The 21730-nt window shown below is 20.4% G+C and overlaps 1 protein-coding gene across 1 annotated transcript; it reads right to left on the bottom strand.

The window, feature by feature from the left end:
- Positions 1-16102: 16102 nt before the first annotated feature.
- LOC128959665 (uncharacterized) lies at positions 16103-17833 on the bottom strand. The gene is made up of 3 exons (XM_054305667.1): positions 17718-17833; positions 16797-17642; positions 16103-16480 (listed from the first exon to the last, which is right to left on the bottom strand). The coding sequence occupies exons 1-3, from the start codon at positions 17718-17720 to the stop codon at positions 16103-16105; spliced, it is 1227 nt and encodes a 408-aa protein (XP_054161642.1). The 5' UTR covers positions 17721-17833.
- Between the last annotated feature and the right edge of the window lie 3897 nt (positions 17834-21730).

Here is a 21730-nt window from a genome sequence, read left to right as displayed (position 1 = left end):
TTATCATTATATTTATAAATTATTTAATAAATTTAATAATTTTATTTTTAAATCCATTAACCACATAGCTATTATTTATTATAAAAAAAATTTTAACATTTAAAAAAATATTATACCAACTAATACTACAGTAAATAATATTAAAATAGTTAATTAAATGTATGACACTTAAAATTTTAAAAAAATAATTGTTATTTTTATTATAACTTTATTTAGTGTATATTACTGTATATACAGTATATATTGTATATTTATTTATATATATGTATAATAACATGAAATATTTTTTTAAAAATTATTTCTTATATAAATTATTATTATTATTAATAGGTCTGTTATTGTCTAAAAAAATAAATTTAGTTTTATTTTTGTCTAAATATATAATCTAATAATAATAATAATAATAATTCAAATTAAATTAAATTTATAGCTATTATTTTATATATTTTATCATCATTTATAATATTAAACTTAAACAAAAAAAATTGTACAGTATATATATATAAGTATATAATAGATATTATTTATGATAATTATAACGACTAATAATAAAATATAAATTATTATTATTTATAAAATAAATAATGAGATAATTAATTAAAATTTCTAAATATCAACGATATTATATATTCAACTAAATAATAATAATAATAGTTAATGTCTAAAATAATATATTATGATTATATATATTAATTAATAATAATGTACTTATTTTTATAAAAAAAAATTATTTGTATAAATTTTAATATATCAATGACAAAAATAATAAAATAATTAATAACAATTATGTAATTAATAGTTTTTAACTCTAATAAATAAGTATTAATTTTTAACATAATTATAATTATAATTAAACATAATAAAAATAAACTATCAAATAAAATCAAACACTATAAATATATTTATAAAGATTATTGGATAGTATATAAAGTTTATATTAAATACAAAATATTAACTTAATATTAATAATTAATAATATATTGTTGTTGATGTCATTTTTTGTTGATAAAATTAATTGCATTTAATTGTATTATTATGTTTATTATTTCTAATATTAAAATATTTTATTAAAAATATAAATATAATTATTTAATAATTTTAGTAAATGTATATTTATTGATAAAAATTTAATATGAAATTTACTATACATTTATATTCTAATGTATTATTATTTATATAGTATCATAATTAGAAAAACATATTATAACATTTGATAATTAAAACATTTATATTATTTTTAAATTAATTAATTAATATTTATAATAATTTTCTAATATAAGTATGGGTATAAAAATTATGGATTATTTTTGTTTTTGATTGTCTATTGTTTAGCTGAAAGCAGATAATGAGATTTACAATATGTAACTAAAAAAATACAACAACAAAAACAGATAATAAAAATATATTATTTTTTTTACAAAATAAATTTAATATTTCAAAAAATGAAATTATCATTAAAAAAATTTGATACATAGACTGCATAGTAAAATAAATAAATAATAATATTTGACTAATTAAGTTATTTTAGTTTTTTTTGTAAATTAAATAAAACATTAAAAATAAAAAACTACTTTTAATTTCAAATTGTATATATAGTAAGCAATGTTTATCATTTTGAACGGGAAGTTCAACAATTTATATAATTATAATTTATTTTTCTCAAATTTTTTTGTTGATTACAATTTGAACTTTAAATTTACTGAACATTTATATTACTGTATTAATAATAATAATAATAATAATAAAAAATTTTAATAAGAAAAAAAATAATGAATTTGTTTATATTATTTTTTTTAAAAATAAATAATTGTTTCAATTAGATAATTATATATAGTAAATTAATAAAATTTTAAAAATTAAAAAAATATATATAACATCAACTATCACTACATCACTAGTAATTGATACTAATTTTTTTTAATAAAATTTTTATTATTGTTGTTATTGTTAATTATTAGCTGAAAGTTCAACAACTTTGAGAAAAAAACATATAATTATAGTTACGATCTGTAAAAAAAATTAAAACAAATATTTTAAAATTATAAATATTTTATAAATATTTAGTTTAATTTATTCAAAAATAAAAATCAAATTAATACTTGAAAAATCAAATAATCATTGACAATACATAGACCGCCAAAATAGAAAGCCACACGTTTTTTGGCAATACGCTCGATAAATATTGATAGCTATACATACACACACAAAATAAATAAAATATATTATAAAATTTTAAGTGTTTAAGTTATAAAAATAATATTTAAATAACAAATTAAAACACAAAACTACAAAAAAATACATTACTTTTAATTTTAATTTCATCGATACATTGAAACATTGTTTATTAGTTGAAACGTACAACGTGTTTGATAATTTATAACTACGAAACGCGTGCTTATTGATCAATGCCGCCATTTTCATGATAATCAATGTATAACACGTGCACAGATTAGCGGTTATCAGTAGGACTAGTTTACTAGCCAGATCATTTTTGACAAACAACAAATAATAGTAATAAAGTATTAGAAATCCGCCCATAAATGTTACAGTAATCAACAAAAATCGTGACCAATATTCGGAATTATATAATAAAATTTTTTTATAAACCAAGTCCATGGATTTTAATAGATTTTTAATTGATTTTCCAGTAGTTATACGTGATTTATTTGCATTATTATTATTGTTATTAGATGCTCTGGTAAGTTTATTATTAAAATAATCTAGCTTATATTTAAAATAGTAGCATGTAAAACTAAAATAGACAACCTGATAGAGAAACTGTCTAACCGTATAGTAGATTGCTAATGAAAAAATCAATGACCATGGTAAACCATAGACTAATAGTTCCCGGGTACTATAGGCAAATATTAATGGCACAAATGATAAAATAAATGCTGCCATAACACTAGTTACACGATTAATAGCTACATAAATCAAACAATAATTATATAGTTTAGTTAGCTTTCTAATTGATTGAGCTTGCAGATATTTTCTACTTGTTGACTTATCTGTATAAATTAAAACATCTACAACAAGAAAAATAATTTTTTTAAAACTAATACAGTAAAATAGTATAATTTATATAAATATATATATATATATTTAGTAGAAATTTAAATTTTAAAGTAAAAAATTTTTACCAATAACTAAATAATATAAATAAATAATAATTACCAAATATTTCTTAATAATATACAATATATATATTTAGTAAAAATTAAATTAATAAAAATTTAAATAAAATTAAATAAAATAAAATAAAATAATAATTACCAAATACTTCTAAATAGTCGGGAGGTTTTTTAATAATATAATATTGATAGAAATTTATCGATTGCATTGTAATCAGTATACCGAACCATAGTATAACTGATGGATTAAAATGATACTGGGCATTTAGTACATAAGCAAAATCACCAAGTACAATATGATAGTACTGATACTGTTTGTCCAGCTGATCATCAATGGCTAACAATAGACATACAATATATCGTATAACTAATATCAAGTTTAGTGTAAATATAAGCCACGGGTTATACAATTGGGATCTCCTACTACTACTACTACTGTCCCCACGGCTATAGGGAAACAACGATAGGCCGCACTCATACAGTTGATTGCCTACCGATGCCATCATATAATTGTTTTTTAATATTAAATTATTTTTGTATTGCTTTTGTTGTTGTAATTGTTGTAAACTAATTGTATTATTATTATTATTATCTTGGTTGTTTTCTATGGACATTATATTGTTATTAAAAGTGATATCAGTTTTTTTGTGAGTATTTTAAAAATATTTTTTCTATTTTTATGAAATAATTATTTTAGAAAAAACACATTAATTATTAATATCATTAATAGTAATTTGTAATACTTGAAAAACAAATATATGTTTTTAGATTTGTTTTGTTATTTAATATATTTATTTAAATATAATTTTGAATAATTTTAATAATAATTATAATTAATCATTATTTATTATATTAAACATATCATTAATATTATATATTTTTTATTTTAACGACTAATAATAAAATATAAATTATAATTGTTTATCAAAATAAAAATTAAAGATTATACAATAAATAATAATTATTATTAGTAATGTGTAATTACTAGAAAAACAATATATCATTTTAATTTCAGTTAATTTATAATATAATAATAACAGTAATAATTAATCATATTTTATAATATTAAACATAAACCTATAAATAGATTGTAATTTATATTTAAATATTATTAATATAATTTATTTTTAAATATTAACAATAGTTTTACACACACATAATATTATATATTTTTTTTAAAAAATATTCATAATATTAGTTATAACTATAGTATAATAAATATAACTATTTATTACTTTATTAATTGATTAATAATATTGAATAATATGAATACAATCATAATATTAAAACAATAAAAATTGTATTTTACTTAATAATTGTAATAAATAATGGTTTTAATGATATTTTTTGTTATATTTTTTATAACTATTTAGATATCATTACAATCCAAGAATAATTATATAATTGTTTTTTTTATTAATATTTTTTTTAATAAATAATAGTAATTTTATAATTAGTAAAAATAAGTAATTAAAATTTTTTTTTAAAAAAATATTTAATTATTATCACTAATGATTTACATTAAATAATTTATAAATTTCAAATACTGTAAAATAAAAGTTTAGTTAATATTTTTTTGTTGTTGATAGATTTAATGATTTATAAATTTCCAGTCATAAATAAATGTATATTTTAGACTTTTTTTTAGGATTAGGTATTTATTTGCGACTAAAAATTTATTATATAATATTATTACTTATTATTTTTTAAAACATTAAGCAATTATACTATAAATAAATTATCATAGACAACATTATGTTGTTTTAATCAATAATAAAAACAATAAATCTATTTATAATATAAGTTTAAAATATAAATTATTTGTCATTTTTTATAACTAATAAAATATATATTTTTAATATTTATAATAATTACTTTGAATATCATTAAATTATAAACATTAAAATCATTAATCATGTTTATTTAGAAATAATTTAATTTGATATTAAAATTTTTTAAAAAATATAAACAAACAAATAGACTATTTTTTTAAAAATAACAAATTGCGTTGTTGTTATTAAATAACAAATAATTAATTAAGTATATTTTTGTTTTATTAAAAATAATAATATGATATATACAAGTTAAAATTGATAAACAAATAAAAAAATATAGTATTATACAACACTATTATAATATATCTTAAAATATATAACTATTATTTTTTTTAAATTATATAAAAATTTAAATATCTACTAAAATATATTTGTATGTATAGATTGAAATTTCAATGACTTTTAAAAAATAGATTCCACTGATAATAATACACTGTAAAATAAATTAATTAAATTATTTTTTTTTGTTTTAATTAAAATGTTTAAATAATCTTATTAAATTAAATTATTTAATTTATTTAACTATTATTTTAAAAAATAACAAATTTAGTACCAACCTGAAATATTAGATAATCATCGACAATACAAAATGAGCCAAAATAAAATGCTACACGTTTTGTAGCAATTTGTTCAATAAATGATGCTAGCTGAAAATAATATTTAATTTTATTTTTAAAAAAATTAAATTAATAAACATAAAATTTTTCAAAATTAAAATTTTACCTTAAATCTTAAAATCATAGGCAACGACCATTTATTGTAGACAATATACAAATTATTAAGCAATTTATATGAATTGAATGCATGCTTATAGATTAGGGCTGCCGTTTCCATGATAACCATGGTAAACATGGTACTTAGGTAGGTGCTCATTATCAACAGGGCTCTCATTATTAGACTATTACCCTGGCCATAGAGGGAATGGTAGAAAAATAATATGACAAACGAACCCATTGAACTAATGGTTATCAACAAAAATCGGGACCAATATTCCGTATTATAGCATAAAATTTCAGCATAAACCTGGTCCATGTCTTTCAATAGATAGACAATCATTGAAAACTTATGGGTTTTATATGTCATCCGATCGCGTAGTTCACCGTTTAGATGGCGTAACTTGTATTTCAAATATGTACATATAAAACAAAAATAAACTAGCTGATTCATGTATTGATTTAGTGCATATAAGCTGCTTAGCATAAATAATAATGACCATGGTAAACCAAATACTAGTAGTTCCCATGGTGTGTATGCAGCAATTAACGGTACAAATGATAAGGCAAAACATAATATCATACAAAATGCACGATATATTGATACAAATTTTAAGCCATAATTAAGTAGACGGGCCAATATTTTAATATTATCGGGTTGAATAAATTTGGCAATTTGACTGGGACAATTTTGTTGGCCAGTTATTAAAGCTAGTAATTTAGTAATACTTGAAATATTAAAATTATTTAATACATAAATGTATACATTGTATATACTGCATATATATATATATATGCAGTATATACAATGTATACATTTATGTATTAAATAATTTTAATATTTCAAGTATTACTAAATTACTAGCTTTAATAACTGGCCAACAAAATTGTCCCAGTCAAATTGCCAAATTTATTCAACCAAATTTATGCAATACAAATATAATAAAATTTACTCTAAAATTAAACATAAAAATAGTATATTAAAAAACTAGTTATAAATTATTATTATATATATCTTATAACTTATAGTTATTTATTAAATAATTATTGTATTAAAATATAGTAAAAATATAATTAATTAATTTTTGTAAAAATATAATTTATTTTGTTTTGTAAAAATATAATTTATTTTTTTAAGTAAAAATATATATATATATATATAAATATTTATATATTTACCAAATATGTTCAAAAAGCTAGGTGATTTATTATTTAAATAATCCCAAATATTTAGTAACTGTAGTAGTGTTTGCGATAATAAAAATAATATAATTGCCGGATTTAGATGATGTTGAGCCCTTAATACATAAGTAAAATCACCCAGTACAATATGATAGTATAGATGTTTGCTATCATCAATTAGCAGGCATATCAGGTTATGTATAATCATTAGCATATAGACTGTCAATATAAGCACCGGGTTATACAATAGGGATCGACTAGGAGTGGGACCCCTATTGTTGTTTCCCCTGTGGTTATAGGGAAACATTGATAGACCGCATAAATATAAGTGATTGCCGGCCAATGTATTTATTTGATAATAATTATTATGATTATTGTCTAATATTGTTGTTATTGACTGATTATGTTGTTGTTGTTGTTGTATTATATTAGTATAATTATTATTGGTATCATTTAATTCAGCTAGATTATTTTCAATTAGTTGCTTGAAACGTTTATGTCGATTAACATGATTATTATTATTATTATTAGTTTTAATAATATTATTTACTATAACTGATGATGATGATTGACTATCATATAAATTGTAGCTAGCTAGTTTTTTAGCTAATAGACTCATTTTTTAGATTTTTATTATTGAAAATTGTTATATAATATAACTAAAAAATTATAGTCAAGTATTTTTTTAAATAGTAATTTATTGATTTAGTAGTGTATTATTTAATGCATAAAATAATTTTTTAATATACAATATATGCATTCAATAATAAAATATAATAACTTTTATACAGTACTTGTACATTTGTACACTTGTACACTTGTACTTGTATTTATTTATTTAATTAATTCAATTGTACTAATATTTGTATAATAAGTAAACAATAAATTATTGAAATAGTATAAATTAAAAATAGTTACTATTATAACTATATATTTTCATATTCATAGATAATATTTTTGATGTTTTATGACATTAGAAAATAATTATATTAATTATTCAAATGTATTGCAGTATTTTTTTAGTTATATTTCTAATTTTATTGTAATTAAAATTATTTAAATAACTTATAGATTATAGACAGTTAATTATATACAATATATATGTATATATTTTATGTATATAATTAACTACATATATTATTTTGCATTAAAATGTCTAAATTATTAACCTTAATAAGTTAATTATAAATTTAATGAAATGTTCATTAATTATTATTATTATTATATATTTAAAATATTATAATTACTATTACATTGTCTGGATCAAATTTTGATGATACAACTAATATTAAGATAAAAAAAAGTTGCATAAATTAGATAATTATACTGTATAATAATAATAATTATTATTATTATTATTATTATTATTATTATTATTATTATTATTGCCAATAATATTGACTAAAATTATGTATAACATTGAATAAAATAATTTATTTTATTTTTTTATTATAATGTACATAATACATTTTTTTTAAACTTTTAAATATTATAATTAGATTTAAATAAAATAATATTAAATATTTATTATAAATTACATAGTTTATTTTATTATTATTATAAATCTACTAAAATACATATTTGTATGTATAGATTGATATTTCAATGACTTTCAAAAAATAGATACCAGTAATTATGATACTCTTTAGTTATAAAATTTTTTTAAAAATAATCAAAATTCAAAATTTGTATTATTTTTTTTGTATATTTAAAAAAATCAATTTTTTTCAACCTACCTGAAAAATTAGATAATCATCGACAATACAAAATGCGCCAAAATAAAATGCCACACGTTTTGTAGCAACTTGTTCAATAAATGATGCTAGCTACAATTAATAATATTTTTTTTTAAAAATAATTAATTAATTATAATTTTTTTAAAAAAACATAAAATTGCAAATTAAAATTACCTTAAATCTCAATATCATAGTCAGTGACCATTTATCGTAAACAATATACAAATTGTTTAGCAATTTATAGGCATTGAATGCATACTTATAGATAATGGCTGCCATTTTCATAATGATAATGATAAAACATGTTGCAAGAAATGTTGCTAATATCAGCAATGCCTTAACTAGTATATTATTACCCTGGCCATACAGGGAATGGTAGAAAAATAATATGACAAACGAACCCATAAAACTAATGGTAATCAACAAAAACCGGGACCAATACTCTCGATTGTAGCGTAAAATTTCTTCATAAACCCGGTCCATGTCTTTCAATAGATACATAATCATTGAAAACTTATGGGTTTTATACGAAATCCGATCGCGTAGTTCACCGTTTAGATGGCGTAACTTGTATTTCAAATATGTACATATAAAACAAAAATATACTAGCTGATTTAGATATTGATTCAGAGAATATATGATGCTCAACATAAACAATAATGACCATGGTAAACCAAATACTAATAGTTCACCAGGGGTGTATACAGCCATTAAAGGTATAAACGAAAATGTAAAACATATGACCAGTGCAAACAAACGATAGGCTGCTATAAATTTTACGCCATAACTAAATAGTTGGGCCAATTTTTTGATAGTATCCGGCTGAATAAATTTAGCAATATCACTGGGACAATTTTGTTTGGATATTAGAGCTAAAAAAGGAATTTAATTAATTTTTATTTTTTAAAAATAAAAATATATTTTATTAATTTATTTAATAAATTTAATTAAATAGCTTATAAACTTATATAAAAATAAATTAATTAAATAAGTAAATAATATAAAAATAGTAATATTTTATTTTTTTAAAATATACTGTATATTTTAGCACTGTATTAAAAGTACTATATATAAACAGTATATAATATTTTAATTTATATATATATATCAAAATAATAATCACCAAATATATTTAAGTAGCTAGGTGGTTTATTGTTAATATAATCGATAATATTGAACAATTGTAGAATTGTTTGCGATAATAGAAATACAATGATTGCCGGATTAATATGATGTTGGGCATTTATAATATAACAAAAATCACCCAGTACTACATGATAGTATGGATGTTTATGGTCATCAATTAGCAGGCATACAATATTATGTACAATCATTAGCAAATAGACTGTTAATATAAGCACCGGGTTATACCATAGGGATCGACGACTACTACTACTACTGTTCCCCTGATTATAGGGAAACAATGATAGTCCACATAAATACAGGTGATTACCGGCCGATTGGATCTCATTATTATTATTGTTATTATTGTCTATAAATATACCATTTTGTTGCTGATGTTGATGTTGTAGAAAATTATTTATTATTGAAACTGGTCTATGGATTTTGTTGTTGTTGTTGTTGTTTGAACCGTTTATTTCAGCTAGATTAGTTTCAATAAGTTGCTTGAAACGTTTATGTCGATTAACATGATATTTATTTTCATTATTGTAGCTAGCTAATTGATTTAATTGAATCATTATGATTTTTTTAAAAAAATAAATAATTTTCTAAAAGATATAATTTATAAATTAAAATAATTTAGATAATATTTTTAATATATTCAGTATATATATAAATATAATATTTATAAATACTTATTAAATTAAAACTATATATATATATATACTGTATTTATCACTTGTAATACTATAGTAAAATAAATATGAATTATTAGAAATAGTATTAAAAATAAATATTTTTATTTTTACAGTATAAGTAAAGTTAGATTGTGACATCAAAAAAAATAATTCAAGATTAATTATTTATATATAAGATATATATATATATTATAAGATATTCACGAATTCCTGAAAGGAATCCGTATATGCATTCTATAAGTCGGTCTGTCGGTCTGTCGGTCTGTCGGTCTGTCGGTCTGTCGGTCTGTCGGTCTGTCGGTCTGTCGGTCTGTCGGTCTGTCGGTCTGTCGGTCTGTCGGTCTGTCGGTCTGTCGGTCTGTCGGTCTGTCGGTCTGTCGGTCTGTCGGTCTGTCGGTCTGTCGGTCTGTCGGTCTGTCGGTCTGTCGGTCTGTCGGTCTGTCGGTCTGTCGGTCTGTCGGTCTGTCGGTCTGTCGGTCTGTCTGTCCCACGAGGACATAGGTTCGAATCCAGGCTCAGCTACGATTTTTTTTGTGTTTTTTTTTATTTTTATTTATTTTTATTATTTTTTAAGTTTATTTTTAAGCAAAAAAAAAAAACAAAATGGAGTCCAATAATTAATAAAAAAAAATTTTTTTGTTTTTTTAAAAATTTTTTTTAAAGTTTATTTTATCAGGAATATAAAGAAAATAGTGTCAAAATTTTTTATAAAATATTTTTTTTAATTTATTTTAATTTTTATTTTAATTTTTAAGTTTAGATTTGTGTTAATAATCCTAATAATGTAAAGGATCTGCATTTAAATTTAATTTATCACGAATTCCTGAAAGGAATACGTATATGCATTCTATAAGTCGGTCTGTCGGTCGGTCTGTCTGTCGGTCTGTCTGTCCCACGAGGACATAGGTTCGAATCTACTATCCGCTACAAATTTTTTTTGAATTTTTTTTTTGAATTTTTTTGAATATTGATTTTTTATTTTTTTCGTTTTTAAGTTTATTTTTTAGGAAATAGTAGTTTATTTTGTAATACTTAATCATTTGATACCCCACATGACTATAGTTGTTTATTTTGTCATACTAAATCGTTTGATACCCTACATAACTATAGTTGATTTTATTTTATCATACTGAATTTAATTTTTAATTATGATTAGGAATTCGTGTGGAAATGCTTTCTAGCATTCTCAACTGGTTTATTTATTATATTTATTTATAATACTGTATACAATATTTACAATTATTTATGATTGCAGTACTTTATATATATGATATTATTTCTAATGTATTTTATTTACAATTATTTAAATAATTTATTGATTATAGACAATTAATTGTACTGTATAGTATTATTATTACTATTACAATTACTATTATTATTATTATTATATATACACAAATTATTAAGATCATTAACTTAATTACTTGAATAAAATATTCATTAATTATTAAATTAAAATATTGTATATAATTAATCTAATCAAATGTCTGATCAATTTAATAATATCTTATATATTAATAATACTATACTATATATTTAATAGTATATATATATACTGTATTTAATAGTTAGATAATATATAATAATAATAATTATTATTATTATTAACATAGGCCGGAATTCACACATACATATGCTATTTATTTATAATATATATATATATAAGATAACACATATTTAAAACAAATAGTATTAATTTTTTTACTACACAAACCTGGGTAACATTTTTATTGCAAACATCCTATGACTGATATTATTATTATTATTTTTATATAATTTATTTTAATTTTATATAAAATTTAGTAATTTATAGATTTTTGCAGTTTTTTTCCTCACTAAATACTACTATAATTTAGAGATAATTATTACAATAATTATGATAAACAAAACATGGTATTTTTTTGTAATTAAAAAAATGTAAAATAACAGTAAAAATTATTTATTATTAATATTAGGATATTAAAAATTGGACAATAGTTTTTATTTTTCTATTAATTAGTAATATTATAATTTATATTTAATTTTATTTTTTTTAAATATAAATCATCCAAAAATTATTTGTATGTATAAACTGATATTTCAATGACTTTCAAAAAATAGATTCCACTAATGATAATACACTGAAAAAATATATAAAAAAATAATAATTAAAATAAAATTATAATTATTATTATTTAAAAAATGTATTTTTTATTATAAATTTAGTATACCCTACCTGAAAAATTAGATAATCATCAACAATACAAAATGCGCCAAAATAAAATGCCACACGTTTTGTAGCAACTTGTTCAATAAATGATGCTAGCTACAAATAATATTTTTTTAAAAAAAACTAAAATTAAGTTTTAAAAATTAATAAATTTCTAATATATAAATATATTCCTTAAATCTTAATATCATAGTCAGTGACCATTTATCGTAAATAATATACAAATTATTTAGCAATTTATAGGCACTGAATACGTTTTTATAGATTATGGCAGCCATTTCCATTATGACCATGGTAAATAATGCACAGAGATACGTAGACATTATTAGCAATAGCTTAACCATTAGGCTATTACCCTGGCCATACAGGGAATGGTAGAAAAATAATATGACAAACGAACCCATAAAACTTATGGTAATCAACAAAAACCGGGACCAATACTCTCGATTGTAGCGTAAAATTTCTTCATAAACCCGGTCCATGTCTTTCAATAGATACATAATCATTGAAAACTTATGGGTTTTATATGCAATACGATCGCGTAGTTCACCGTTTAGATGGCGTAACTTGTATTTCAAATATGTACATATAAAACAAAAATATACTAGCTGATTTAGATATTGATTAATAGAATATAGAACGCTTAGCATAAATAATAATGACCATGGTAAACCAAATACTAATAGTTCCCCAGGGGTGTATGCAGCTATTAACGGTACAAATGAAAATGTAAAACATAAGATCAATACAAATATACGATACACGGCTATAAATTTTACTCCATAACTAAATAGTTGGACCAATTTTTTGATAGTTTCTGGTTGAATAAATTTAGCAATATCACTGGGACAATTTTGTTTGGATATTAGAGCTATCAGATTTAAAAAAACAATAGATTTAATTTTATTATTATTTTTTGTTAGAATATACTTGATTTAATACAAAGTCTATGAAAATAAGTAAATTAAATAAAAAAAATGTTTTTTGCTTTATATTAAAAATATTTATATATATATATAATTACCAAATATATTTAAGTAGCTAGGTGGTTTATTGTTAATATAATCGAAAATATTAAATAATTGTAGTATTGTTTGCGATGATAGAAATACAATGATTGCCGGATTAATATGATGTTGGGCATTTATAATATAACAAAAATCACCCAGTACTACATGATAGTATGGATGTTTGTGGTCATCAATTAGCAGGCATACAATATTATGTACAATCATTAGCAAATAGACTGTCATTATAAGCACCGGGTTATACCATAGGGATCGACGACGACTACTACTACTACTACTACTGTTCCCCTGGTTATAGGGAAACAATGATAGACCGCATAAATACAAGTGATTACCGGCCGATTGGATCTCATTATTATTATTGTTATTATTGTCTATAAATATACGATTTTGTTGCTGATGTTGTTGTTGTAGAAAATTATTTATTATTAAAACTGGTCTATGGATTTTGTTGTTTGACCCATTTATTTCAGCTAGATTAGTTTCAATAAGTTGCTTGAAACGTTTATGTTTGTTATTAATATTTCTATTATTATTTGACTGAATATTGTTAACTATAGTAACTTGTTGTTGTTGACTATCGTATAAATTGTAGCTAGCTAATTTAGTTATTTGAATCATTATGATTTTTTTATTAAAAATAATTATTATCTATTATATATTAATTTTTATTAAATATAATTTATAAATTAAACTAGTTTAGATAATATTTTTTTAACAATAAAATAACTATATATTTATTAGCTATTGAATTATATTTATACTTTAAATTAAGTATTAATATAATTATTACAATGAATTATTAGAAATAGCAGATTAAAAATAATAAAATTTTTTATTTTTGTATTTTTTGTATTTTAGTTTATATTTATTATATCTAAGTTAGATTGTGATATCAAAAAATTATAATTATAACTTATAATATAATTTATAAGATTAATTATCTATATATTTATAATATATAAATATATTATTAGATAGTATTTTATTTATTATCTTTATTTATTATCTTTATTTATTATCTTTATTTATAAATTTTTACAATAATTTTATAATTATTATTATTATTATTATAATTTATTATTAATAGTTTATAGATAATCTTATTTTTGTATTGTATTGTAGTTTATTATATTGTATTTATAGGTAATTTAAGTACCTGTAAATGTATAAATAATTTCGTAATTTATTATATTATAAAACAAGTTTATTTTTGTCACTATTGCCTGTATTAAAATCATTAATTTTACAAAAAAATTATTTATTATATATTATTAATAAATTATCATAGATTTAGATATTATTATATTATTTAACATACATTCAACATTACTTGTATACTATTGCAACTTAATTTTACTTTTTTAGATTTAGGATAGTATTAGTATTTTAGTTTATATTTTAGTTATTATTATATACGGTATATCAGGTTAAATGGTTTGGTTTATTATAAATGCTATTAATTTTCATATCTATTGTACAATTCATACAAAAGTATCTAAAAATAAATGTATTATTTAATATATTAATTATATTATTATTATTATTTGTATATTTTTATACAATTTAGAAAAAGTAAAAAATCTAAACTTTTTAAATGAAAAAATAAATAAATAAAAATATTATTATTTTTTTAAATGTTGCAAGTTGATTTATTAATTTATTTTTCTAAATAATATTTATGATAGTATTTTGAATAATATTTATCTAATTTTCATAATTAATCAAATTATTATTTTATTTTTAAAAGTTTATCATTTATTATAAATAATAACATTAATGTTTTTAGTAAAGTATGAATAAATTTTTAATATTTATACTGTATATATATATCATAATATGATCATTATCACATCATATTATCATATATAACTATTTTATTATTATAATATAATATATAACTTAATTAACAATCAATATATATTATTTATTCAAGTATGATGATTTATATTTTTTTATATTTTAATATTTTATTTTTTTTTTTAAAATACTATATCATAAACAGTATATTGTAATACAGTTTTTTTTAATATAAATAATATGTTAAATAAAAACAAAATTAAATAATAAACTATAAATATTTTAAATAAAAATCAATTACACATTTAATCATATCTAAAAAAATTATTTTATTTTATTAGCACACAGATACACATACAATTATTGATTTTTTATAAACTTTATATAAATTTTATATATATATACCAATCAAAAAATCAATAATAATAATAATCAAAAATTATTATTTAGATAATTATATAGACTATTATAATAATAATAATAATAATAATAATCAAAAATTATTATTTAGATAATTATATTCACTATTATAATAATAATGATTTTTAAAACTAAAACTCTACAAAAAATATTTTTATAATTACAGTATTTTTATTAACATTTTAGTAAAACATTTTTATGTTTTTTTAAAAAATAAATTTTAGTGATTTAATTGATTTGATCAGATCGTGATAACTTAACCCGAGTACCGACAATCAGTACGGGATTGTTGACCACTAGTTTCAATCGGGATTTATATGTGATAACCAATTCATTTAGTTGTCGACAACTGTTGCCAACAGTTTGCCAAACGGTTAGTATTGATAGGCCAAACCATAGCGAGAAAATACTGGCCAAATAGCACCCGAACTCTTCCAGTTGTAGTTTAGCCGAATGTAGGACCAGTAGGTCGGGTAGATCGGGAGGAAAGACATCCATAACAAACATGGTTTCCGATTTGTTTAGAAATTTTGTTTCAAAAAAAGTATAATAACTTTTTCGGCAATCCTGTTGTTGGCCGCACTGGTGTCGACACTTACGGCCAATCTATTTATATATATATATATATATAAATATTAAATATACCGGTAATTATTGTATATTTATTATTATTATTATTAAATAATAATTAAAAGATTTAATTATTAATTGTATATTTTTTCTAACTAATACTATAATTGAATAGTTAGTGTTAAATGTATTAATAGTTTTTTAAAAAAATAAATATTTTTTTTACAATAGTTGGACCAAAAAAAATAATATAATGATTAACTATAAAATAATAATAATTATAATTAATAATAAATGTTTTAAACTTTATTATAATATAATCTATAACTGTATACTACTGTAGAGTACATACCGTCAAATCAGCACTTGTATTGTCGCCCATTAGTTCAATAACATTAATAATCATAGTATGATTATCATTAGCAGCACCTGTATCCGATTCATCTATCAAAAAATTTCCCGGCCATTGGCCACCCAGAAAATCTGGCCGCTTTCGGAGTTCATGTATTTTGCATTGAATCAGACAATCCAAATACGATCGATATACCCGTCCTCCCCGTCCTCCTACTCCCGACCTATCACTGCCCATGTGATTGTCCACACACTGGGTTTCATAGGGCCAGGGCATCAGTTGGACACGTGTTTTATGATATTTTATACACGATTTTGTCCGCCGACGGTAGTCAACGGTAATCATATTGTAGTCCCACGAGTCGTATATCCGACGATCGCCCGAATGTATAAACAAATTAACTGACGGTATGTTGTTTTTTGCCAATATTTTCAGATTCATAATTTCCAGCCAATAGTTTTGAATAGTTGTATCGAAATCGATAGTAAAACGCCGGTTCCCACTATAGCTATGATTATTGACAACTGTCCTCAAGCTATCGGTGTTTTGCGAAAATATAGTAAAACATTGATTAAAATAGTCGACCGACCGTCTGATTGGTCCAACCAATCGACACGGTATGTAATCGCCTGTAGTATTATTGTTATTATTAGCGGTAAACAGCATCGGCCTAATAACCCAACAGTCCTCGCCAAACACATGATCCGCTGTATACATAGCCTTAAACTGATCCCTAATCGACAAACTGTTAATATAGTCGACTATCTGTTTGTAAAATTGGTCGTCCCTTTGCTGTCCCTTATCATTGCCGGTGGTGGTGGTGGTGTTGGTGGTGCCGACTGCTACCTGTATGAGCTCCGGTAGTAATAAATATTTTTTGTTAATACATATGGTTATTGCTGGCAGTAAAATACTGCTAACCATTGTATCGTATTTGACAATAGTTGTTGTCGGATATTGAAAGTATATGTCGCTTATGTAGTATACCTGTAGTAAACAGCCGACCAAACATCCCAGTCCTACCAATAGATGATATAGTTTTGTTGGTGTAATTGTTAGCAACTTTTGGTCACTAATTTTATTATTATTATTATTATTATTATTACTACTACTATTAGTAGTATTTTTATTATTATTATAATAATGTTTAGTAAAGTTATAAAAATTTCTCATTTTATAGTATATATTGTGTTAATTAATAATTTTTTTTGACTTTTTATAATAATAAACATAATATTTTTTAAACAAAATATTATTATTATTTAACTTAGATAACAAATATTAATGTTATTGCAATTATTGATACTTTTTATAATTACTAAATTATTAATTATTTAATTAATAACTTATTTTTTATTATATTGAAGTAAACAATAGTACACACACACAAACAAAATAATTAAATAATAATAATAAATCAATTAATAACTGTGTAACATAATTATTACAATTGTTAATTAAAAATGTTTACAATTAATTATTATTATTTTTTTGTAAACAACAAAATGTTTTTATTTGATAAGAAAAATGATTTTATTTTGTTGTTGTATTGATTATATTATAGTCAGTAAGATTTTATTTATACATAAAATAATTATTTTTTAAAAACTAGTTAATCAATATTTTATTATATTTTATTAATGCATTTTATTAGGCAATATATTTTTTTGAGATTTAAAAAAAAATATTTGATTTAAATAATTTATATTTTTTTAAATTTATAAACAAAACGATTAATAAATTTTAATGAGACATAAATTATATACAGTATAAATAAAGTAAACTTAATGCATGTAATAACTAATAAAATAAAAATATTATTTATCAATATTTTATAATTTATTTGGGAAAAAAAGTTTTGTATGAAAATATAACATATAAATAATTTTTTTATATAAATATATTATTAATATTTTGATATATTATGACTTATATTATATTTTTCCAATAAATAATATATATATATATAATAAATTTTAATAATAGGTTCAAATATATATCTATTTCAAATTATCTATCATATATATAGTTAAAAATGTTTTTTTTACAAACAGTATATATTTATAAATCTTGGATTTATGAAATAATTTATTTTAATTTTGATTTTTGATTAGAAAATTATATGTATGAAAAAAATTATATATAACTTAGCAACCATACAAAAAAAATCAATTATTTTAATTATTATTTACTGTATATGTTTTTTATAAACAACATAAATTTTTTATTATAATGTGTGCAAGTTTATTTTATTTTTAAAATACAACAAAAAATTAAATAATATTATAATTTGTTTTCTATTGTATAATATTTGACAAATTAATTATTGTTTTTATAGTTATATATACAGTATAACAAAATTTTCGATAAATCAATAGTAAAATATATTGCAAATTGATATATTTTTTTAAAAAAAGATATTGTATTTGTATAAAAAACATAATTATTAGTTTTTTAGCTCTAAATTAATAAATTATTTTATGTTTTTTAAAGATAAATTTTACACCAAACTAAACAATAAATACTCACTTATACAGTATATATTAATTATGAGAGTATATATATATATAATGTAATGTAAATTAATGTTAAAAATTATAATTGTCTTGTTTATTGAATACAATTTAATATAAATATAATTTATAATCATAATTATAAATTAAAATTGTAATTATTTAATTACTTGAAAATAATATATATATTTATTTATTTATTTTCTAAATAATTTAGAAATTGTAAAATTACTAAAAAAAATTACTTTTTTAAATTAATTATAATATTTTAATTATTGATGATCTTCCATATATTCTAAATATAATGCAATTAAAATTTTTATATATTATAGTTATAAAATTACTTAATTTATTAGTTACAGTTTGTAATTATTTTATTAATTTATTTATTTTTGTGTAAACTATTATATAGTGTATAAAAAAGGCTATTTTATATCATATATTTTTATTTAATTAAAAATTAGTGGGTGGTTTGGTTAATAATCATAAATGTTTTATAATATAATATATTTTTAAATCAATTTTTTAATAGGTTTGTATTATTTTTTAATTATTAGAGTATATATATATATATACAGTATATAAATGTAATGTAAATTAATTAATGTTAAAAAATTATTATTGTCTTGTTTATTGAATAAAATTTAATATATAAATATAAATAATCATAATTATATTATTATTATTATTATTATTATTATTATAAATAAAAATGTAATTGTTTAATTATTTACCGTATATAAATTTAAAAATGTAAAATAACTAAAATTAACTTTTTTTAAACACTACCAATATTTTAAATAATGCGACTTCCAAATATTCTATATATTAAGTAATTAAAATTTTTATATATTATAGTTATAAATATAGTTAATTTATTAGTTACAGTTTGTAATTATTTTATTTTTTTTCATAAAATATTATATAGTGTAAAATAAAGGATATTTTATATCATATATTATTATTTAATTAAAAATTAGTGGATGGGGGTTTTGGTTAATAATAATAATTGTTTTATAATATAATATTTTTTTAAATCAATTTTTTTAATAGGTTTGTATTATTTTTTAATATTGAGAATAAAACAGTATATAAATGTAATGTAAAATTAATTAATTTAAAAAATTATTATTGTCTTGTTTATTGAATACAATTTAATATATAAATATAAATAATTATATTATTATTATTATAAATAAAAATGTAATTGTTTAATTATTTGAAAATAATATATATATAATAAATATATATAATAAATAAAAGTTACTTTTTTTTAAACTACTTATATTTTTAATTAATTATAATATTTTAAATAACGATAAACTATATATTAAATAATTTAAATTTTTATATAATATAGTTATAAATATAGTTAATTTATTAGTTACAGTTTGTAATTATTTTGTAAGTGTTATTATTTAATTAAAAATTAGTGGGTGTGGGTGGGTAGGGGTTTGGTTAATAATAATAATTGTTTATATGTAATCATGATATAATTTTTTTTTAATAGGTTTGTATTAAAATTACCGAATAGGACAGTATAAGTGCCATACATGTTAGGAAAGTATAGCTATTGACGGGAAACAGTTGACGAAAAGTTAGACACATATCGGGTCGCATGTCTTTCATGTGATTCAATATCAGGCGAACCCATATAAGATTGATGGTTACCGTTGTTGTTGTTGGTGGTGGTGGTAGTGGTGGTATGGGTGTCGTCACCATTGCTTGTGTTGTCATCAGCTTAGTTATCATTAATGTTGTCGACGGTGTCGGTATTGTTATCCCAAAATCATTGAACATATATTCAGTAAATCGGTGGTCGATTTGGTCGCAAAATTCCCGATAGGTATTGGGTATGATATCCGAAGTCAAACATATGGCCAGTATTATCAACAACGATCCGATTAGACCAATGATAGCATTGGGATTGCGGGTACGGTTGCTATCAATGGACAGAAAACATGTAAACGATATGGAAATCAGTGAACAAAGGGACAGTTGTATGGCATTATAGACAGAAATTTGTCGATCAAATTGTTTGACCAGTGCTTGCAATCGACAAACTGATCGATAGGTTTGTTTCAAGTTTGTCCTAATAGACAATTGACTGGACATTTCCATCAATTGCTTACGTACCGTACAGCTCAGGTAGGCTATCAACGATATGGGCAATAGTTGCGAGTTTGTAATTGCAAAAAATGAAAGGGTAGGCATCAGCATAAAACCGGAGAAGCGATTATCGCATACCATATGAATGGCAGTGTGTACCAGGTGAAAAGCTAGGGCTAATGATAGATGTAGACCAGCTATCCATATACCGGTGCGCTTCTCATACCCGGCTGTAACAGCTTGTAGGTGAAGCTCCGACTGGCGTAACAGCTCAAGTAGGCGATGACCTCTGAAGGCAATGAACAGGCATAT

This window comes from Oppia nitens, unplaced genomic scaffold (genome assembly GCF_028296485.1).
Source record: "Oppia nitens isolate AA-2021 unplaced genomic scaffold, nextdenovo-longstitch-racon4-pilon3 scaffold4_pilon_pilon_pilon, whole genome shotgun sequence".
Lineage (NCBI taxonomy): Eukaryota > Metazoa > Arthropoda > Arachnida > Sarcoptiformes > Oppiidae > Oppia > Oppia nitens.
This window is presented reverse-complemented; position numbering and strand designations above follow the sequence as displayed.